This window comes from Pungitius pungitius, chromosome 15 (assembly GCF_949316345.1).
Source record: "Pungitius pungitius chromosome 15, fPunPun2.1, whole genome shotgun sequence".
Classification (NCBI taxonomy): Eukaryota; Metazoa; Chordata; class Actinopteri; order Perciformes; family Gasterosteidae; genus Pungitius; species Pungitius pungitius.
In genome coordinates, this window is record NC_084914.1 from 7,803,004 (window position 1) to 7,827,454 (window position 24,451).

The 24,451-nt window shown below is 43.4% G+C and overlaps 1 protein-coding gene across 3 annotated transcripts in view; it reads right to left on the reverse strand.

Moving 5' to 3' along the window:
* LOC119209409 (low-density lipoprotein receptor-related protein 8-like) overlaps positions 1–23,821 on the reverse strand; it is a 49,047-nt gene extending 25,226 nt beyond the window's left edge. The window contains exons 1-3 of one of the 3 annotated variants that reach the window (XM_037458741.2): positions 23,567–23,815; positions 22,794–22,910; positions 6,101–6,223 (exon numbers count right to left, since the gene is read on the reverse strand). In XM_037458741.2, the coding sequence (XP_037314638.2) occupies positions 6,101–6,223; positions 22,794–22,910; positions 23,567–23,633 (307 nt within the window). In that variant the 5' untranslated portion in view covers positions 23,634–23,815. Of the gene's footprint in view, positions 1–6,100; positions 6,224–22,793; positions 22,911–23,566 lie in introns of all 3 variants that reach the window. The other 2 variants (XM_037458740.2, XM_037458742.2) reach the window with 2 other exon arrangements.
* Between the last annotated feature and the right edge of the window lie 630 nt (positions 23,822–24,451).

Here is a 24,451-nt window from a genome sequence, read left to right on the forward strand (position 1 = left end):
ACTCTTGACCTGGATGAAAACCGCAACAGGGAGCTGGTGTCCAGCTTGTCGAGCTCAGAGTTTGGTCAGATGATGATCTGACCGATACCGTTTACGGGCCTAGCGGATATTTAAAGGGACCGTCAGATGTCGTGTGAAGGTGAATATGAAGGTTATTTGCAGCACTTAATAGTGTGTAACTGTCCCCGCGGCATGCCGGGGAGGGATGACTGGAGAGGCAGCTGGTGCCTGGGGAGGCTGAGCAGTGAGAATGGCTGATGCAGCAGGGCCGTGAACCCCGCCCACGCACACACACACACACACACAATACAGAACACTTGGGCTCAGGGACAACATTGCATGCTGTCATCGTCCTACAAACATTTATTTCCTGTCTTTACCTTGCATCTGCAAACTTGTTTCAGTGTCATTGAAAAGCGTGTCCTTGAAAAGGTACATTAAAGTCAAATATTGTGTCGAGCAAATGTCCCACAGTGAGTTAAACAGCAGCAGAATAGACAGATTACGTGGAGTGATCAAGGGTTTAACCTTTTCCACTTGCCAGCGATGGCGTAGCCTTCCATTTTCCTCGTGGTTAATGTACGAGATTGAAATGTAAGAGAGGAATTTCATTTCTTTTCTGTGGGCGAGGAAGTTTGTGTGTTACCAACGCAATAGGATGTGTGACAGTCTGATGTTGCCTGCGTCAGTGCCATTTGCTTTAATGCACCACAGAGACAATGGTTCCCTGTGATATGATTCGTCAGCCTCGACACAGCACTCGAGTGTTGAGTCAGCAAAACAAGCTTAATGACTGAAGAACCTGTGGACGGGAAGGAGTGATTAGCGGAGATCAATGATTACAGCCGATTAAGGTGAAAGACCTGATATGATCTGGTGTCTGAATGAAAAAGAGAACGCCCCCCCCCCTCCCAAAAAAAAGAATCAAACTGAGGAAACGAATGAGCAGAGAAAAGAAAAGAGAAATACTGAAGAGATGCTTCGGGGAATATGCCACAAGCAAAATACTGCATGAAAGGAAAAAAAAGAAGACAAAGTGCTCCTTCACCTTTCGGGATCTTATCCTTAAGCCAAATCCAGAATCATCCACACAAAGTGGGGCGAGATGGAGGGGGAGAGGCGGGCAGAGCCGTCCAGTCCTTTCAACGTGTGACTCTCTAATGAACCGCGATGCCCGTTCTTCCCACATCCGGAGCAAGCAGACTTCAAAATGACGTGGCAGTGGTAACTATGTCAATGAGCGACACCTACGATTGTTAATAAAGACGTCGGTAATGGGATTTGGCTTCAGAAAAGAGTCGAACATATTAAAAACCAATTACTCACAGACAAACTGACTGCCTGGCGGTTGTTTACCACCACAGTGAAAAATGAGGATTCATCTCCACGGTGGTGTTTTGGCAGGAGATCTGTTTAGCAACCATCACCCTCTACCCAAGGCGGTGTTCCTCTCAACAGGTTTAATAGCTTCCCTTTTCGTTTGATCGTCACAATTGACCTCGTTATTGCTGACAGCAATACCCTAAAAAGGCTGAACTTGGCATTCAGTGAAGGAGCGTAAAGACTCTTTAAATTTGTCAGTGGCCACGAGGCATGTGTAATAATACCGCGACGAAAAAAAGCCTAATAAACACTGGAGCTGAAGATGTGTGAAACTGATCTGAAATAATAAACCGCAGCTTCACCAAGGATGTAACAAGTCACTATGAGTTCCTGCGGTACTCATTTTCATATGAATGAAGGTGGCTTATAAAAAGAGGTGATCCATCTTACAGCCAGTTCTCTCATCACTGTCTCAGTAACACGTTAATGCTCAAAAACCATCATTCAGAACGACATATATCCGAGTTAAGATGACCCGTTACTCCGACTGCCTGAGATATCAGATTTTGAGGCAGGGATAAAGTGTGGCTATGTGAGCAGATGTTTATGTGTGGGCGGGCCTGCAACTGCGTTTCTCCGTGTTTGGGTTCCGGTGGTTGACGAGATAACTCGGCTCGGCTCCTCTGCCTCACAGTTGGAAAGGCGCAATTCACCTCCCAACAACATCCGAGTCCTACCCAGATTCACCGCTTCATTAAACCGGGTTAGCGTGGCCATGTCCTCCTCGCTGAATTATACATCTGGTACAGCTGCTTCCAAAATACAAGAACAATTTTTTTTTTTTTCAGCAAAGTGCATTAGCAATTAAGGCACTGTAGCGTGCATCTCTACTTGATATGAAATGCTGAACCCGAGCTGCTCAATTGAGACAGTTTAATAAAAGGAGACTAATACTGGCACATGTTAATCAGTTAATCAGTTAAGTGCTAACCATTCAAATACTATTACAAGTTAACTTAGTGGATTTCAACAGAGAAATGTCTTTGCTGTGAATGAACAGCTTAGCCACCTTTATTTGGAATTCAACTTTTTGATAATTTATTTAATTTTTATGAGGTTTCTATTCAAACTTACCAGTCAACTGGAGCCGAAATCTCTGTTAGAAACAATTCGTATTCATATATAAGTACCAGTCAAAAGCTTGGACACACTTTCTAAATCAATTAAATGAGAAAGCGTTTCCAAACTAGTACTGCTGACAGCCTCAATAATGTCAGCCATTAATGAAACTTTGCCAACTCAAAGAAGGCAAAGGTTCAGAAGGCCAACCTATGCACAGAAAAAGGAAATCCACGTGATGGAACACAAATGGACGTAACATTCAGTATGTGCAATGCATGAGTCCATTTAACAAGAACATTGTTTCTATCTTAAAATCAATTCTGTAATAATTCTGTAAAGCCTTATTATTAACGCCAAGAAAAAGCTCAACGGGGTCGAGGCTCATTATCTGCAAATCAATTCATAGAAGTTTTCATCATAAGCCCTTTCAAAAAAAATACCCATCTGCCACTACAAATTACACGACCAAATTGAAAATACTATATGGCAGATTTAAAAAGAATACTGAAAGACTCCTTGAAACTGAAACTCCCACAGGCCTGTCAACTCCCAGAAATGGATTTAAAAGCAGAAAAGGCAACCTGACAATCAGAAAATGAACTGAACTCAGCAATTTGGTCAGAAAGTGTCAAGTAGCAAACACGCTCCTTCTGCGGGGAAGCTCCTTAACAAAGGGACTCGGGCAGCCCGGAGAGAGATGTCACTCCTCTGGCCAGGGAACAGCTGGCTGCAGTGAATCTGACACACAAACTATGAGCTCTGAAAATTCACGTCCCAGAGTCATTCATTTTTCATGCCTCGCGAGTAGCTCGTTCGGTGTGGCCCGAATTTGAATTCTTGATAAAGCGGTGTAACGCTACTCCAGCGTGTAATTGGTAATCCACTCAGCGAGCCAGAATGATTATGGCACAGATGTCTGCAGCACCGAGTCCAAGGTGCCTTAGCAGTGTGTGTGTGTGTGTGTGTGTGTGCGGGTATAAGGATGTGTGCACATGTGGAAATGAAATAGACTAAAAGTACATGAGAGTTGGGGGGGGGCAAAAGAGTGTAATGTTTGCATTTGAGAGCACAGCCTGTCTTTATCAGCATAACTGGAGCATGATGCATTAAGGTGTGCACTGTGCTATATGTCATTTACTCGTGTAAATCATTAGTGCGCTCACTGGTCTCACATAACGGCAAATTTCATATCTCTTGCACGTTAACGATCGGACTGTTAAAACGTAAAGCACCATCCCTCTTGCAAGGTTTGATTCATAAATGTAAAGCTCGGCCACTTTTGAATGTAAAGGGAAGCGTTGCATGAGATTGAGGGGAAAAGCAAAACGCTGACACTGTTAACATTTCGGGATAGAAATTAAGCTCGAGTGTAAATTCAATCCGAAAAAATATACATTTTCATGGTAAGGCCTGTGGTTTATTTCCTACCATCCGTGTAGCATGCTGTGTGTGTGGACATCATCCAAACGCATCAGCCGGTCGCACAGATGCCTTCTCAGCCCGTCATGTTGAGGCACTGACTTCTTTTTTCTAAAACATGAATGTCTCCCTGCCTGTTGGTACGTTCACGTTGCGTCACAGGTTCATCAACCCATCGTTTCACTCAGCCGGTCAGTTACCAACGGCGTGGGTCTGGGATAAAAAGATTTTAAAAATATGTCTCTACACCTCCAGATATTTATAATATTTCCAACGAACTGTGTCAAAAGCAAGACTTAATCCTGATTATTATTTGCAGGGAGAAATAAAAACCCAAAGAAAAACTTTCAGCGCTGGCGTTGAGATTTACAACCCAACATTGAGTCAATACATAAGGGATTTCCATATAAATGGCTTTCTTCTCAGCCCAGATCTCTATCTCTTTTTTCTGTGGCCAAGAGATGAATCCTTCGTTCATTTATCTTTAATTGGATTTCCAATATGAAAACTTGTTATCCTTCAGAGGTCCCTCATGTCTCCCTCCTCGCACTCAACTTTCTAGGGGTGACATCAGAAGCTTTGCTCGGCTGCCGGTTTGATTATTCACCGAACAGACGGACATGCGGTAAAATGGACCGAAACAAGACATGAACATCCTTTTGAGATGATCCAAAGATTTTGTTCGGCTTTTCCGGATTTGTTTGGCTTTTCTTGAATCGCTCCCCACAATTTAATTTCCTCCCACAGTAACAGTAGAAAATAGTGAAAAGAGCATTATAGTGATGGGTAGGCCAAAAATTGTCTGCTTCAAACTGACATTGTGTAACCAACCTCCGGCACCCCGGCTAAACACGAGACATCAGTGTTTAAATTATTCTTGGAAAGTTCTCCTCCTGAATCCAACTTGTTACAAACAGCTCCCAGGTGAACTTGTGTGGGCGAGTCCTCAATCCCAGAATGCATTTTGCATAAAACATCAACAACTGCCAAAACAAATAGAGGCAGGGTGGTGTTCCTTCGACATAATGTTCAACAGTTGCCTGATGGAGATCTGAAAGGGTTGAAACAGCTGTTCTGGGTGAAACAGCTCCAGACATCCAGCTAAATGCTTTTCCCCAAGACATAATTATTCCTCAATTCAGTCCTTCCAGCTCAGATATGATATCTGTAACCGCAAGAGAGAAGCGAGCCGCCATGGGAGAAGAAGAAATTAGCATTTAAGAAAGAACGAAAACAACGAATGTCTGGCTCGAGCCTCCCACACTTGAGGCCACGCTTGGTTGTGGAGACGTCATCTCAGCCCCCATCAGAGCCGCTGTGTGGGTGCACTGGACTGGGAGAGGCTCCGAGTGAGGCAGCCATAGATCGTTGGCTCTAACAGCTTCGCAGAGAGGCCGTCGAGGCCTTTCTGTGCACTCGCCATCACACAACATCGAGTTTTGAAGTGCGTGGGCAGGTGGAGGCAAGGGGAGCTGCAGCCGAGATAACAAGGTAAATCAGCAAGCAGGAACGCAGGTGCCATGAGAGTCCAGAGATGACTATGAAATGTCAGAGATGAAGACGTGGTAAATGCCATCATATTAAGCCCTTCAGTTAGTTCTTTTCTTATTGCAAAGGTCTAATCGCTGTGACAGTATTTTCCACTTAGGTCTTCCAGTGCAGATAAGACCAACAACAATAACAGTTCAGCTAAATAAATATTTTATGGTTTTGTCAATGTTTTTTTATCAAAAGATCACTAAAATGTCTTCCTATAACTATCTTATCTGTCTTGCTGTCCATTGTCTTACGGTCATTCACCGACCGCCAAGTCAAATTCTTCGTATGTCTTACATAGTTTGGGAAGAAATGTTCCTGATTCCTAATAAAAAAAGAAGACTCAAATTCATACAGGAGTCAATTAAATATATTAGAAAGAAAAAATAAAACTGTATGCTTGTTTTACAAACAACCCGCGGTAATCATCAATGTATTATTTGAAACTTTGACCTAATCTCCTTTCATCGACGCCACAGCTTTTCACTGCAAAGAGGGCACTCAATTTTAGTTTAACCTCCAATTGCAGTTGCTAAGACCTTGTTTTGCTCGTGACATTTTAAAGCTACTCAGCAGATTATGGAGCGTATGATTGAAAACTGAACCAATGTCCCGACAATAAGCAATAAGACCCCGGTTTAAAATCAAGTGGACGTTTAAAGACGGTCCGGGATGTGAGCGGCTGAATGGTTTCACTTACTGCAGGTCTCCGCTGCCTCATCAGAGCCATCGGGACACTCTGGTTCCCCGTCGCACCGCCACCGTCCCGGGACACACTGGCCATTTAAGCAGGCAAACTCAGCGGGGGCACACGTCTTCCTGGCTGCTCACAGACCGAGGAGAAACACACACACACACACACACACAGAGAAGAGCAGTGAGACGTTATTTGAATGCCAGTAATCATCCCTTTTGTCAGAGATCAGGCTCCTCTTCTTGTCATTAATTATCTCCACTTTGCTTGTGATCCTGACTCTCATTCATCCTGCTATCTGTAGCTGCCCTCTCCTTCATCTGCTCGCCTCCAAAAATCCAATCTCTCACTCGCGGTGAAATGGAGGCCGATTGCTGGGGGAAAAAAACCCGCAAAATTCAGAGAGCCTCTAAAACCTTTTTACTTCCCAAACCTGTCTACCAAAAACGGGAAGCACCAAGCCAGCAAAATATTTCAAGCGTGCAGAGGATGGGAAATCAGAGCTTCACGGCAGCTACTCAAATTGTGTTAGCCTGTTGTGTTCAAAGAGCAACCCACTGAAAAAAAAAAAAAACACTCGCCACCTGTAGCAACGAGCTCGGCTAGTGAGTCAGACGCAGAGGTCAGATTCGTTCAATTTCCTCAGTCCAGGAGGACCTGCGGTGCGGTCTAATAGGTCTCTGGCCTGGAGGCTCTGAGCTGAGCTCTCTGGGCTGGGATTGTTACCCAGGCACACGGGTTCCTAAACTGGCTCCATCTTGGCTCCGATGCTGCAAATTAGATACAGCGTTTAAGAGATGTGGGGGGAGATTTAGCTCAGCCGAGGGGCTGTAAGGAGTCAAACATAACCCTGCCCTCACTTCTTTAACTATAGAAAATTCATTTTGATTGCAACCATTTTTTGGATTCTACTTTTTGATCACCGTCTTTTCAGTTGCACTTAGATATGCAAATAAACATGTGACACTATTCACTGATACTGGCTGGGTTTCACAGCACATAATATTCTCCAGAAATGTAATTCTCACATTCAAAGTACCCCAACGCACCGCAACGCTTTATCTATGATGAAGCCTTGGTCTATAATGTGAAGTATTTCAGGAAAGCCTGCCACCGAGAAGCACTTGTTTTAGAAACTGCTTGCCTCCAATTTTAAATCTCAATTAATTGCCTCATTCTTAATTATCTCCTGTGTCAGAGTGCCAAAGTCAAACCGATAACGACTCATCTTGGCGTGCTGGCGCTATGAACAGACATTACAAAATGTCTTATAGCGTCCCTGTACTAGAATAATGTGTTTAATGGGATTTGAGCCTGTGTCACAATCAGCAACCCTTGTTTCAAAGGATCTAAATCAAAATTCTTTCCCGCTTTTTATGAAAAACTCAATGAACTGACCCTATTAAACTACTGGGAAAAACATCCCCCCTCCTGCCTTTGTCCCCCCTTGGTCCCTCCTTACTCCAACGCCCTTTGTCACCAAGAAAAAACACATTTTTTTGTTCTCTCTTTTTTTTCCTCAGAAGACAAAGCGCGTAGGTTTTCTGGAGCACAGCGTCGGTACCACTTGTTTCCTCATTAGAGAACAGGAATGTTTTTTGAAAGGTGAAGAAAAATGATCACGGGGCAAACGAGGGTAGTGAAATCCTTTTAACTAACACCTCTCTCAAGAGTATGAACCCATCAGTGGCCTGCTCACATTATGCTTCCTGCAAGGCGCACATGAACACATGTATTTGCATAAGGGATACATGTTTTCCAAATCGAGTCATTACTCATGTGAGTAGGTGTAAGTCAGAGAGACAGACAGACCCCGAGGCACAGCACTGAGATGAAAAGGAAACAGAATAATTATCGTCATATAGTTCTTCAAATCCTGGAAGATACACATTCAAATTCTAATTCGATTCATTAATTATTCCGACTCCCGAGAGATGAACAAAAAGACATTTTGAATCTAACGCGGCGCCGTATGCGCTGAGAACTTGCTTTGACGCCGTGACGAAGACCTTGAAACTCCCCCGGTTTGTTGCCTCCGAAGGTCACGTCTCCGCACTTTGTGTAGTTTCTCTCCGAGAGCCTGAGCTTCTTCGACCCGAGCCAACGGAGCCTTCTACTCGCTTCAGTCGAGGTCTACAGGGGCCATGCTTCACTTGGCAATAATTACCTGGGCTGGCTCATGCCATCTGCCTGGGTTGACTTTCTGTTTTAATTAAGAGAGGTTTTTAAAATGTTGTGCTTGCATTGGGGGATGTCGGGGGGGGGGGGGGGGGGGGGGGCTCCGTCTTTGAGACAGAAAGCAGAGAAAAAGCAGGTGAGTAATTGCAGCAAAGAGGGTGAGGGACACACGCGGTAATAGTGCGTTGTGAAATCCTAATGGGAGTGTGCCACTGAATAGAAACATGCAATGTCACTGGAGATGGCAGGGACTCTCAACTCAACGTGATTATTGACATCCTCTGGGACGTCCACACACACACACACACACACACAAACACACACACAGTGAGCGCTGGTGTTTTACACATAGCTCCGGTTCATCTGAGAAGAATCTACCAAGAAACAAAACAACAGCGATTGGGTTTTGTGTGAGTCACCTTGTGACGTGAGAATAACGAATGTGAAGTGACACAGAGAGAATGAGGGCCCTGCACTGAGGAGTTCACCCAGCCATGGTATTTCTTCTGAAAGAGTTGGGGGGGGGGGGGGGGGGCTCCACGCTCCAACAGCCCCACCTGGAGCTTTCTCCTCTGGGGCCCACGTTGCCAACATTTCCTGCTTCTCCTCTTTCTTAAACGCAGATCATGAGGGAAAAGCCTGGTAGACCTACTTATGGGATGGGTTTGAAGTTATATCGGGTGGATGTGGAGCTTTCCATGATTATCAGATATGAAGAGTTCAGCTTCAGCAGCCTGAAGGGTGTCGGGGTGTACAATGTGCACAGTTCTTGGAGCTGTTACCCAGATTTTAACATTTTTACTAGCGTCGTGGCTCCGAGGCAGTCAGTCAGTATGTAGGCCCGTTGATTGGTCAGTATTTTCACCCTGTTATATTATTAAAACTTTAAGGTGATGTCCTAAATATTTCCTAATAAAGGGTTGACAGAGATTTGAATTAGTTCACCGGTAGTTTATGTTGCCATCAGCATTCATTATTATTTCAGCTTTCCTTCTGAAGATTTTAAGATGGCTGTAAAACCGCCACTGAGAGGACGCCACAGAGGTCGCAAACCCGGCGCTTCATGGTGAAATCACTGAAGAAAACTCAACTGGTTTTGTCTAATTAATCCATAATGAATTCAAAAGTGAATTGGTTCATGGAGTGTATTGTCAGTTTTTCTCAACTCAGTCCCACTTTTCAGTTTATACAAGGTATCATTAAGTTTTTTCTTAACAACAAAACATTTGCATGAGAGACAATATGGAACAGTGCCGCCAATAAAAAAGGGCAGGATGTGTGTGAATATTTGTGAACTAACCTTTTGTAACTATGTCGATGAATACAGTTTTTTACAAGAAATTGGACAAATTATAATTTAAGGATTACCAGCCCAGGACCAGCGGCCAAAAATATGTCTGACGGACAGGTGACGGCGCATTGGGAACATGTATGTGCAGGAATAGGGCTCCTGGGTTTACTTTTTAATGCGCCGTTAATTAAATGAGCTCACTCAATCACTCAGTGACGTTCAGGACCAAAGCAGCAGACAGTCGTATTACACACGCTATCCTCCAACCCCTTGAAGAAACCTTTTCTTCTCTTTTTTTTACTGTGAAGGATATTAATGGCAGCTCTTTCCATTTGGAGGCCACAAAAAGCCTAAAAGGTAATGCAGTGATAAGCACATTCTCCTGGGCATTTGAAGACAAATGGCCTCACCAGCTCAGAGTGAAGTAGGAAGTGTCGTCAAAGCAGGAAACATAATGTATCCCGTTGGCTTAATGCAACTGATTAAAGCTTCCCAAATTGACAGGATACAATTGTAGCATCCCAAATACAGCATGACATCAACGAGGCGTGGGACAAGCTGTTCTTGAAATTGCTTTCGCGAACGATTTTAGAATCTAACGAGGATAATTGGAGAGTTGAGGTTTGCCAGAAGGGCCACAAAAACGACAGAACTTTCAAATTAGTATCTAATAATTCTCTGGTATCGCATACAATGTTACATAAAGCTGAATTAAGGTCTCCTCAGTCTGAGTAACACATTTCTCCTGTCGATTCCATCCCTTTACCTTGAAGCAGTAAGTATTGCTTGGTGTCTGTGAGGCCTGAGCAGTGAGCCTCTGGAAGCAACAGGAAGACAAAAAGCCAAATGGGACTGAGCTCTAACTCAGTACTGGTTGATAGAGTATTGATCCAGCAACACTGAGTCACAAAGTGCTGGAATCAACTGATTGGATCCGTCTCTCTCTCCCCTGCACTACACGTTTAGCCCTTTGAACAAATTGAGTAGTGAAATACAATTGTTTACTCTCCTATGTTCAATTATATTTAGACAGCAAGCTTAACTTTCATTGTAACCTAAAAAAAGTACTGTTTTTCCTTATCCACACTGAAGGGTATTCAGGAATTGATCAATCCAAATGACGGGATGACGATGATTGTTGTATTTTAATATGGCCAATTCCACTAATTCCAGGGTGTTTTGGATGTAACTGAATTGAAAAGAGGTGTACATGACTCACCACGTAGCCTTACTCCACCATGTGTCATTACTTTGTTTCATGTCAGCTTCATTGAATATGAAATAAAAATACTGACTGCTTATAACAATTAGCAATCCCAAAAACACGCTATCGAGTACATTCAGTCCACTTGGGGTTCATCACTGCCCAGCATTTGTTCTGACCTTGTGTACTGGCCAAGGACGGATACTGTGCTAATTATAGAACTCAGCCTACTAAAAAGACACACTTTGTCTCCCCCTGAGAGGGCACATTGGCACAAAACAACCCCTGACCGAGGAGGAGACTGGGCAGCGTAAGCTACTTTAGCACCGTAGCTCCTCCAGGGAAGCCTGAGGGATTTATACTGAAGACTCTCTGCTTCTACCTGGCTAAACCCCAAAAAACGAGGGATATCACAAAAGTGGTTGTACACCAGCCTGTCGGGGAGAGGCCCAATTCAGAACAAGTCATGGATGTTGACACAAACACATACGCGCGTCGCATACGGCACCGAGCGGTTATAAATAAAACGGACATGTACTGTAGATAACACACACATCAGTGTTTCTGGACACAGCTCGCCACTGCTCCGACTATCAGCAAAATAAACACACATACTGCTGCCCTCCCCTGCATGATGCCCGCGCCATGTGCCTGACCTTCTGCTACCATCCTCCCCCCCCGTGTTTGCTGGTTGAGAGAAGCAAAATATTTTTGGTGCACTGCCATATGTCAAAACTTACATCCTACAGACCGGCATCTTTAACAGGGCCAACCAAAACAGACAAATAGAGTCGCACACCCCCTCGACCACTCACTCACTCACTGCATGGGCCGACGGAAAGGACCAAATTGCGTGATCGTCCCGTTGGGGACAATCAAACAAAGTGAAATACGTGGGCCAGAGCCACCAAACGCATTTGTTCACTGTATTAAATCACAGAGGAGGAGGAAATCAACCCCTATTAAGGTCAATAAAGAGTTGACGTTGTAACGCTTTGGAAAAATTGTGCGTCACTGTGACCTATGAGAGGCTGCTGAATGACATTAGTACAGTGACCTACATGAGCCTAAATTAGTTGCACAATTTCCCTGCTTATTTCTACTGTCACCATAGAGCAATGTGACATAGATCAATCTGCCGTACACTGAATAGTTCCATATTTCGTCATCCTGTACAGAGTGCACTGTACTTCCTTTCCATCTGACCTGGTGGTTTTTAAGCAGCATGCGTGATGCAACCCAACTGTAATGTCAGTTCTTCTCCTGGAAAGTCTAACCTAGATTCAGCCAGGAATTTTACATCTCATTACATAGAGTTAAAGCAATTGTTCTACGAGAAGTCCTACTGTTACACACGGGTTCTGCCCTTGTGGCGGTGTCCCCTGAATGGATTCTAGGCAGCCCGGTAATCACTCAGCAGGGAGCACAATCAAGCCCCAGGTGTGTCAGAGCAAAGCAAAGCAGACGCCTGCTAACTGAGATTTGGCAGAAATATCTTTAAGAGAAACGCCTCCAGAAAAAGAGTGTGGGAGGAGGGTGTGATGGTGGTGAGAGTAATCACCACAACCAGCGCAGCAGGAGGGGAGAAGGACCTGCAGGGAAACACCTTCAACCTGCTTGTTTCATGGTGTGACGGGGATTTGTGGATTGCCAGATGTTGCACCAATGGCTTCTCTTTCTGAACCGTTGGGTCCTCGAAAATAATAGCAGCTAGTATGTTGAAAAATAATTAAAGAAAGCATTTTAGCAGAGGGATCAATTAATGTGGGCAGTGGCGGAGGCTGGCAAGTTGTTAACAGCAGGCGTTGGCAGGAAGCAGCCTCTGCTGCCATTTCTATAAGGTCACACAATGGGCACTTCTCACACTTGGAGCTAGCGCATGCAACCGAAATTCCAATTTTTATCAGAAAATGAACAGAATTACCGGAAACATTCCTAAAAAAAACTAATCCCGCTAGACAGATGGATGGGCCTCTTGAGCTGAAAGCTTCATTTTGATGAAGGGTGATTCTACGACTAAATCTAAAGCCTTTGCAAAAGGATAAAAAAAAAAAATAGATAACTTTGCATGAGATTAATTGTCATGAAGTGCTGGAGATGTTAACCTCACATTTAAATGTTGTGGCAACTAAATAAAAATGAATCAAGCTGGTGGGTGCAGTCTATCACCTGCACTGCAGCTTTTGGGTAAACGGTGGTGTAGCAAACGAGGCGCACAGGTTAAGGACGGCTCTCTCGAACAGCTGACACCTTCCCTGCTGCTCTTCCCCTCCAGAGCCTCTTCCACACGCTCCACTTGAAATTACTCCGAAATCGACAAAGCATCCAGATGTTGAAACACCCACAGTCTGCAGAAGTTGACCCTGCTTTGAGTTGTGCTCTGTGCAATGGAGTTTTGAGGTCTTGTATTTCCCGTCACAGTCAGAGTGGTCAACTCGTTTCCCCAGAGACTTATTGATCAGACCAACAATAGTGAACCTTTAGTGTTTCACTCACAATGCCTGGTTTCATGTTCAAACTGCATGGCAGCTGAGGGTTTGGAGGAACGAAAAACTAAAGAGGGAAAGGGTAGGCCATCACCATATGTACATTACATTAGTTTTGAAGTTACAAAAGGAATCTGGAATAAAAGTATGCGCTGCAAAGATATGACTAGCTTTTGAATCAGAACTGTCAAAGCTTCGTAGAAGATCTCAGTGAGATCTTCAGACAGACTGCTGAGACTAAACTACACGGCAACGCTGTGTAATACCCCTAATAAATTATTAGCAGTCACTTTGAAAGATGTACTACCAAATATCGGGACTTTTATTCCCGTCTCTTGGGTTAACAAATATCCTCTGAAGTGTGCCAATACAAAATAGGCCTTTAGCCCTCTTTTCCTGCAACTCGACTCCTAACTGTGGCATCACAAATGAATAACCCTTTAAGCGACTATGGAAATGAATGAAGAGAATCCCAAAGTGACTTCCCCCCTTCCCTTTCATTGTAGCTGCACACAGGAGACACCGTTCTTAACAATTACAATCCATCTGTCAAAGGTAATTATGACTGCAGGACCAAGCGTCTTTGCTCCCCACTGCGAGCGGACTGACACAATCCAAAGTCTGCAACAAAGAGCCAGCGGGGCCGCCATCATCATCAATGTTGGCCCCTCCGAAACTTTGTCTTGCTCTAGGCCAGTGTGGGGGTTATGACCCTCGGAGGGGTCGAACCACGCCCCCCTTTCCAAAGGGCGACACCGCTAGACACCCTGTGACAGCGGCAGCTTAAGTGAAGAAATGGATTGTCTTTATTCTGTTATACATAACGGGGGCAAAAGCCCTAAAGCGATTTCAACAGAAGACATTCGGGTCTCAGGTTTCTCTGCATTCAGATTGCAGATCTTGCTTGTGTGCAACTCAAAGGATGCCATAACAGTCCTGTTTCTGAACGCAGCACAGAAAATTAAACCCTTGTTAGTGCTTTCTACTTCTATTACCTTTAAGGAGTCTTTCCTTACACATTGTGGGGACTAAAAGGTTTCAGAACAAATGTTAAAAAGGCTTCTTGCCGCATCCAAATGTATTACAACAGCATGCAGCACAGTCACACTGGATTATAGTGTCCATTTACTAACCAAAGGACCGTAATGGGAATCAGGGGATTAGCCGTTCACCCTACACAGGGAATGAGACGCTCTCTTCGCTTCCTTTCTTTTTTTGTTAGAGAGACCTGACTCCAATAATACAAGTTAAAATGGTCCAGTTGAAGAATCTCTTTCCAGTAACTGACCTGAACACAATAGAATTCAAATTGTTGTGACGAGGCACTGAGAGCACTATATTACATTTTCCACTGCAGATGATAATTAGCACGACTGTAATACTGCCTGAGGTGACATTTTTTTTTGTTCTAGAAAATCTGCCCCAATAGCAAGAAGGCAATGTAATTACGATTTTAGTCTCAACTGCTTGCCTTTGAACACACCCCGACAGCTACAAGCAAACACCACAAACACTCACAGGCTCCTAAACACGTGCACACGTGTTCTTTTTGGCTTCCTCTTCTCTCAATGATGTTGATTGATGTGAATTATTAATAGTCAAATCCAAAAATTGCATTTTATAATGTCAAAACTTGCTTTCCTTTTTGCAATCATGCCATAATAAACGCATCTGCATGTGCTGCATACAGTGTGAACAAATACAATTTATCCGCACTGATGATGGTTGTTTCTCTCACGCATCAACGGCTCCATTAAAAGCCCGCGTATAAATGTTACACATCAGAGATTTAGCATTTCAGATGGCCTCACTTAAGCTAATAGTGCATTCATTCATTAACCGTTCTCATCAAATCTTACTTAAACCCCAGGGAGCGGAGGGTAGAGGCGTTGGTTCATATTCCTGAAGACCAGAATTTCATCACAAGAGGATTGACATTTTGGAAACTCTAAAAAGTCTACACCACTTAGTTTGGTTAGCACAATTTCTGTATTTACCGAGGCATTTTTCAAGCTTTTGGCATAAAGTGAATGGAATCTTGCATATTCATGTTAAGAGCATGACTACACAGTGTTTTACAATAAACACTGAGGTATTTTGCAGCTTTCAATTGCAATAGAAGCCTCTTGTTGCATTAAGAGATTTAATTATGCCTATTTCTGGGGCACTTTCACTACTATTTCTACATTGTATATTAACACATGCGGTGTTGAGATTCATAGTAGGACGGGGTTCTGTGAGAAGGAGGGTTCTGCTGTGTGGATGTAAACATGTAACATGTGGGTCTGTAAAGGCTGAAGTAAACTAGATTAGTAATAGGTTCAGGAATTAATTGGATCCAATCAAAACACCTTCATACAATGCAACAACCCTGCTTTAAAATGTTTAATGACTAAGTGTGTGTACAGAGAGAAAATGTACTTCACTTAGCATGGCAAGCAGAGCAGGAATGTTGCGTGGATGCCAGGCGTCTGCTAAGATGAGCAGATGTGTTGAAGCGAGTTGGAGCCTCCTCTGAAGATGTTCTGTCTGTTTTGATTTAATACCAAACGGGCGCCATTGGTTTCAGTTTTGTGCTCTGGAGAAAAGCGTTTAATTTGTCTATCCGTATGGTTTACGGTTTTTGCTGTAGATGAACTCTCTCTGTGTGCTTAGAACACGAGAGATTGTGTTGCCTGAGACTGAAAAGACATTTGCAACACTGACCTTGATGGAGGTGAGACGAGAGGTGTTTTTCTCATTTGTAATATTCTTTATCTGATCTGCATCACAACAATAACACTGCAAAGCAAACTAGTCCAAAATCAATGACACTGCAGCACTCTTCATCCCTTCTCCCTCCCACCCACCCACCTATCACCCCCTGAATACTCCCTCCTCATCCTCCGCTCTTATTTTTCTCCACCCTCCATCGCTCTTGTTCTTCTTTCTCCAGTGATCGTTGTCACAGGAGATTACATCACTTTTGTGGATGGTAGGTGAGAAAAAGCCAATAACACCTCCCACTCTGGGTATCTGTGTACATCAAGCTATTCCATGACAATCTTTCAGTGTGCAGCCCGTGTGTGTGTGTGTGTGTGTGTGTGTGTGTGACTGTGTACATGAATATCTGCGTGTGCATGCGAGTGGCCGATGGCTTTGCATTTAAAACATATCTTTCTCCAACAGTTTTAACACCATTATCTCTTATTGATAAATCCAGTTATAAAAATCAATAAACTTTTTAGAACTCAATAACATGTATCTAATTTCTAAAGACTAAGTTATTAATCATCACTAAATGATATGATCAGCAGATGAATTGATAATACAATCTGCTAAAAAGTGAAGCCCAAAGGCTAGGTTTGCATTGAATATGAATTATATGAAAATCATTTTCTCCAATCAATACAGTATAGGGACATTTTTTATTCCCTTTGTCTGGAATACATTAGTCTCGGCCCATTTCCAGACTGGCACAATGGGACTAAGGGGTGAGTCATGTGAGGAGACGTGTAGGCAGGTAGAAGGATTTCAAGGCATTGACGGCCTGAATGCAAAGCTTTAATAATGCGATGGTGGCGTTGTAACGAGTAACTGTGTAGCTTTGCAGGAGATTGTTGCCGCATTACGTGAGTGGAAGTGACAGCCGCAATTCATCCAGCAACACTGAATTGTCAATAAAAGAAAGAGACTGCGGGGCTTTGGTTGCTGTGTCACAACCGTTTGCTCATCACTCCGATTCACTACCACGCGCCCACTGACGCTCCCTCTTACCCCGGCTTGGCCTCAGAGTGGAATGACGTCCCCCTCTAGGTCCGCGATGAGTGGGCGTAGTCATCCACAAACGGATGAATCTAAATAAAACGCAACTCGCAGCCACGGTCCGAGAGTCCCGGCACCCCCGGAGGTATCGGCAAAGATTCACAAGCATGCCCGTTGAGTCACATGAAGTGACATTTCTCACAAAAATGAATCACACATCGCAAAGGGCCACAGTTCTTGTAGTGTATGCCAACATCCTCCCTTGTGGGCTTGTGTTTTTCCTGACAATGATTCAGGATGAAAGGTGGTGTGTGTGTGTGTGTGCCTCGGTGCCTTCGGCCCCGCAGGGCCCGGGTTCACAGAGCGGAGAGCGTCTCCCAAACCTCCCGCATGCCTGTTATCGATTTCCAACCTGGTTTCATTTCACTGCCGCTACAAAAACTATATCCATGTTAAAGCAGCATCAGTTGATCTGTGATACTTTCATGAAACCGAAAAGCAGGGTTTCATTCAAATGACTCATAGAAGGAAAATATTTAACCAGATGCATGCCTGGAGTGTCCTCATTCTTACAATTTCACAACTGTTTGGTGTTGTGAATATTTCAATGAATTAACTGCATGGCATCCTCTTTAGTTGATCTTTACGCATTTTAAGCATGATTGTTGCTGTTGAGAGAACACACTCTGCAGCGTAAACCGACAAAGATATTCTAAATATGCTTTAATAATAATAAAGTTTGCATTTTAAAACGTCTTCGGTTCATGATGGCAAATACAAGATAAAAGGCACAATGAAGTCAAATAACTTAAAAATAATAAACATTTTAGACCAGAATTCAGGTTGAAACCACAAGTGTTTCCATTTCAACGAGTGTACATAGATTTACAGTTAATGCAGCTAATTGTGTCCCAAGAGGAATATTTGCATCTTTTCCTTCAAAATGAACAGAGCTTTCTGGGAGGTGAAATGTTTAAAATTCTCTGACTACAACCTATTTTACTAAGTGTTGAGCAATAAAAATCAGGGGGAATGGGGGATGAATATATAAAAGATAGAGGGCGAGAGGTTGAGGCTGAGTGACGTTTTATATGCCCACATTAATCCCCCCCACACACACACACACACACACACACACACACAGTCCCCTCGATTTCTCTCATCCTCTCTCTCAGTATCTTTGCACTAATCTGAGATAATAGCTCAATTGCAGCCCTTCTTAATGATCACTTTGGGCATGCTAGCTTTGAGACACCCAGACACAGGGCACTAGGCCAGTAGAGCGACCAAGCAAAAAAATAAAACATCCACACACACACTGACACAGATGGGGACTAGACAGCTGTATCAGAGCAATGGCCTCTGAGAGTTTGAGACACATGAAGTCAACAAAAGGCGCAAAGCGTAAAGTGCTCCCAGTGAAAGGATGTCTAGTCACCGTCTAGCGGTCCAACGGGTAGATGACTTAAAACGTAATTAATATGAATTAACTATTGGAAAAGTACCTCTTTACAAATTAAATGCACTGTTTAATTTATCTATAGTTGTTATATGTGTCCTATGCATCTTGCTTTAATTTTTTTAGCTTAGAAAGCTATAATATCTATCCATTAATCTTTGAAGTAGCATAGTTTATATTTATTCAAGTTTGTGTTTGAATTTCCTGACTGCTTAATATGCTCACTATAAACAGACAAACCCAAAAAGCTGCATATATTAGAGGTCAATTTGATTGACTCAATACATGAATTAAACTATTTTTGCCTTTAAAACGTTGTGCTTTTGTCTGGGAGATTGAGAATGTTTGGACTTATTAGGACTCCTTTGGGATTGTGGGGCCTGCGAGTGAGTGAGTTAACGGCGGATAAATTGACCACGGACCAAATGGAAAACCTGCCTCATTGCACAGCGAGATAAAGGCATAATCCTTCCACGCTGTGTACAGTTGTCAACAGCCGTGGAGATTATGGAGAGAATTTGATATGAACACAAACAACCGTCCCGTCTCACCCTGCAGGGCAGAATCATTTCTTTGCCTACTTTCTATCACTTCAACTCCCCTAATTTTTTATCCCACTGTCTTTCTCCACATCATCAACGACGACTCACTTCTACGCCGTCAAACACACACTAGCAGCTGCAGGGGAAAGAAAGTCAAAAAAATAAAGAAGTCTAAAACACATCAAGATGATGCATCGAGTAATGACACGCAGTGCATTGCAGGTTACCGTATCATCGTTATGTACTTGGAAGTAGTTCCCCCGGCTGGGATGTGTCCACTGCACAGCTTGCATGGAAAACTGAGCCCCGAGTCGCTGCGTGGAAGCAACAGAGGCACAACGCTACAGCACATTTCACTCATGAGTGTTGTTGGATAATAAGAGGGAGACAGATACATACAGATGGTAGCTATATTGTAGACGGTAATGCGACAAAATTGGTTCCAAATAGAGAAAATTAATCACAAAATCCTTTCTGAAGGCAATCCAAACGGAGATAAACTAATCAAATGCAGATAAGCAACACCGGAGCAAACCCCGTAATCAAATAAAGTCTCTCTGTGTTCTGTCTTTGTATCCAAAGAAACTCCTGTAGCGATTCAAAGAAAATGGCAGGATTTGAGTGTGAAATCCAGAGATGAGAAAGCATTCAGGGGGCCATGGGGGCCTTTCAGTGGACACGAGCTCCTCCCAGAAACACAGCCGCGATTACACTGGTAAAGTGTACAGCACAGTGTGAAGGACAGTAGAGCATACCCAAATAACCGACCATTTCCTCAGAAAACATAAATAAAAAATACAGAATTTACCCTCGTGGTTAACCTTTTTCCTCAACTGGTGTCAGACATGCCGAGCAAAAAGCAGCGGAGGTTTCTACACCGTTGAATAAAGCATTGAGCAAGAATGGAGGGAGACTTTGTGTGTTTCTAAAACCTTGTGTGTTGGCTGCACTTTGGTTACAGCAACTGCAGCAGAGGAGGCGGCATAAGGCATAAGAAATAAACTATGGCTACAGCAGGTGTGGAGGAGAACCAGCAGTCTCACAAGTATGTTTTCCCGTGACGGAGCTGTGCAGATTTATTAGGTAATACAACACAAAAGGATGAGGTACACAGTTTGTTGCTGACTCTGCATCTCCAAGGAAAATAAAAAAATACTGTGAGCTCTGAGTGGCTGTGGAAATGCCTCCCTGCACGTGTTGATGTTAAATGGATGGCATGGATTGTTATCACATTCGAGGATGAGGAGGAAGTCGAGGCACATGTGCTGGACTTTGGAGGAAAACCGGCTTCTGCGTCGCTATAATCAGCACGCGGATTAAACGGAGGCTCCATGCCACAAATCAGATTTTGAGAATTCATGTCAAAATTCTTTTGTTGCCTTCACTGCCGTCAACTCCAGACGAGACGAGAGGCAGAGACGCCTCACATCTCATCCTCCCCAGACAGGTTATGTAACCAGTAAAGAGTACATTTTTCTATTGTAGTTTATGTAAATTCCCTTTTACAATTCTCTTAAAAGGGTTCAGAGTTCATTGGTGTGCATTCCTTTGTGTTTATTTCTGCTTTAATGCACACATGTGACAGGTCCATACATACTTATAAGTGCAATTATGCATGTATCTATGAATGCATGTATGGGTGCATGCATTGACTGACTGGTCAGTGGGGAATAGAGTTTGGATGATGGGGGATGGTGATGCACTCTGGGGGTGGACTGGTGGGGGGATGGGGTTAACAGGCGCAGGGTGGAGGAGGATCACGATGCATGAAGGGTATGAGCAATAGTAGTGTTTGAAGAGATTTACACCTGCTCTTTGAGGTTCAACTACAAGCAGCAGGCATGTTGGATATAAGGTGACACGGGTATGACAAATAAGGAGCTGCAGCAAAGGTTTCCTCCTTTCATAACCATGGTCTGTTGCACACAGAATAAAGCATGAGAGCATTCATTCATTCAACCATTTGGAAACATTAATGCAAATGAATACACAATTAACAAGAAACAAATTCTTCCACCGGATCTGCTGTACAAACTAAATCCTCAGTGTGGGCATACGTTTTGCTGGTTTACACTTTACTGCGCACTACAACTTCTGTCCCTCTGTCTTTAAGCCTGCTCAGATGTAGAAATAGAAAGAGTTTACAGAAGCAACCCCTGGGAATGACTGCAATAGTAAGACAATTCAATATTGCAAGGGCTTCACAGTGTGCCAGAGAGGAGCTTCTCTATATCAAACAGGGTAAAAGTTGAACAACTACTATTCTTTGCCAATCAGCGGTCCAACACCACAAGGATGCCAGTGCAGAGAAAAGATCCCCCCTCCGCCTCATCCGCCTGCCCACGCAGGAACGGCACACAAGAGGAAAAGAAAGGGAGACCACGCGAAGGCCGCTCTGTAACATAATGGCAGGTAATGCCGGACTGTCATAGTCGTCAAATGGCGGGTTAAAGGTAGTCTCAGCTTAAAGTGCTTTCAGGGGGAGTGTTTTCCTTCAAACCTTAAATGTGTTAGAAGCACTGCCTGGTGGAAAACACACAGGGGGAATAAAACCTCCTTGTCAATTTCCTATATCATTCATCAAGAAGAACTGAGGAAATAAAGTAATGACTTTCTCTAAACGTCGGGGTGTGAGAGTGTGTGTGTGTGTGTGTGTGTGTGTGTGTGTGTGTGTGTGTGTGTGTGTGTGTGTGAGACACAGAGAGATGAGGAGACACATGAATGTTTTAGAAGCAAAGATCCTCCAAATGATGTTCTTTCTTTGCCATGCCTAAGGATGAGTACTGCTGCCCTCAGGAACAGGGCAACAGTGGCAACACATCCAGAAAAACGCACAGAGGACCCATTACATACGACAGGTTTATGTGCGTTGGGAGCGGGAGTCAAAAAAAAAAAAGAGTGCATCGTAAAACAGAGCGTATACTGTGTGGGGAGGTGCAGGAATTCCTCCAGGGCCACAATTAACCTAGACACAAGAAAACGTGGCTGCATGGCAAACATGGGGGGGGCTTGGATTCAGCTTTGGCACAACTTGGCTCGTTTCAACCCAAGCAGTTTCACAAAATATAGGCCACAGGCTGGCATTCACAACGGAAACTGGAATTCTATTATTTCAAAAACAAATCCAAGATCGGTGTCAGAGCTTTTTGCAAAGCACAAAACCAAAGCAAAACACACTATGTCTTCCTGCTGGACAGCATTGAGCGTTTAATAAAAAATAAGACACTCTCTTTTTATGATAAAAATAGAAAAAAAAGACAAATCAACCATATTAAATACTAAATTATGAAAGGTCAGATATCCACGGGAGATATGGGAGCATTTTCAGGTTCATAACGTTTAACATTATGAGCTTCAGCTTCAATACACACTGCAGTCATGAACAGGCCATTAAGGCAAGCTTACATGGGTAACTGATGGGAGATGTTCCAACCATTATCGCTTGATGAAATTAATGGCATAAAGCAATAATAGTTTTTTTTTGGAGTGTTTTTCACAGATTAAAAAGATTATACTCAATAGTCTACAACGGCCAGAGAATACAATAAGATTCTTCTCCTACACATTTCACAGTCAATTGCTCTTGGTGGTTGGCATTGAAAAGGGGGGAGTGTGTGTGTGGGGGGGGGGGGGGGGTGCCGTGACCTAATTAAGTCTGTTTTTCTATTTTGATATTATTGGCACAGTTTATTACGATTGTTGGGGATATTTGCACAACAACCCCATTTTGTTTTTCCTCAGTTGAACGTGAACTACGTGGTTTTTTTTTTATTTCTCCACAGTTTGGGGACTCACGACAGTTTTCTTCGTCGCTGTTGTCTGAGCAGTCGTCATCGTCGTCGCACCTCCAGATGGTCGGTATACACCTTTTGTTGTTGCACTGAAACTGTCCATCCTCACACTCATCCGTCGCTGGAAGAAAGAAAGAAAGAAAGAAGAAACACAAACACACAGACATTATGGGATAACGGAAAACCGGATGGAAGAGCAACAAACGGGTGCAGTGGAATAGTAACCGCGTGTAGTTGGAGTGTAATTTGCAAATGAATGCCTGATTGATATTCAGCGTTCATCCGGGTCAATTCACTGATGCGCGGGGAGCGTCGTGCTCCCGGTTTCCTTTCAGTTGTGTGTGTTTTTTTTTTTTTAATCTACTTTACCGAGATAATTAAAATGCTGTCGCCAAGGAGGAGGAGAGAGGCCCGGGTTGTGCCGGACATCATTCTCCACAACGTAAAGACAAAGATTCAGTGTGGGCTACTACAGCTGCTACATCCGATGCAGTATGGAGGCTCACAGCCGGGAGACACGTGACAGATAATGAGCCCCCCCCCCCCCCCCGAAGCCCTTCAACACCAAACTACATTACAATTATTACAATCATTATTGGGGTTTTTAATAAAGAGAAGTATTTGGGTACAGGGAGCGCTTACAGTTTATCACCTTCACAGCCCCCCATCTCTCTCACACACACACACACACACACACACACACACACACACACACGGTTTATATTTACATACACGTCTCACACGCTTAGGGGATAATTAAAAAAAGAAAACACTGACCTTCTGAGAAATGAAGCCTCAGGACAAACGCATGAAAAAGTATCAACGTCCTTATGTCCGTCCACATTTCTGATGGAGTTGATGGAGCTCATTCACATCCACAAAACAAAGCCCAGGAGCCGCTCTCGTTGTAACGCTGCGACGCTGCCGCCTGCCTGTCCGCTCTGACTCCGCCCCCTCGTGACGTGTCCGTGGGGCGGGGAGAAGAGTGCAATAGAGAAGGGAACAGTTGTAGTATTTCTATTTTAGTTCATCCTCAACACTGGAGACAAAAACAATTAACATTTCGAAGCCTTTCCTGAGCTTTCAATCAGTTTGATGGATCTTGATTAATTATGTTTTCTCAAGAACTGTTTAAAGCTCCTAATTAGAATATAAAAGAGAATAGAACATAATAGGAGAAAAACAGTTAGCAGTAATTTATTCAGGTCACAAAGACACATAGGTGCTGGGCTACTGTGACCGCTATAGGACAGAAAGTTAAAATGAATACAGTTTTGTATATAATATTCTGATATTCTTTAACTAATTTAATTCCTGACTGAAATTATATAAAATCTCTATATATAGACCGGATGGGTTACAGTGTAGTTTCCTTATTGAAAACTGCAGTGAAAAAAAACCTACAGAAAAAAACAACGTTGACAGCCCCAAAGAGTGCCCTTCAGACATGAAACATCTTAATGTTAAACTGTGACAGGATGAAGACATCATTCATGTTGAAGCCAGCCATCATCTATCATAGCAGCACATTCAAAACCACAGTTAAAGACAATATAACCTTGCAGGACACTAGCTGACTTTAAATGTAGTCAGACTATGTAGACTGCCAATGTATTGAATCTTAAATTCAAGGAGATCTGATCAACATTAATTCAAATGATG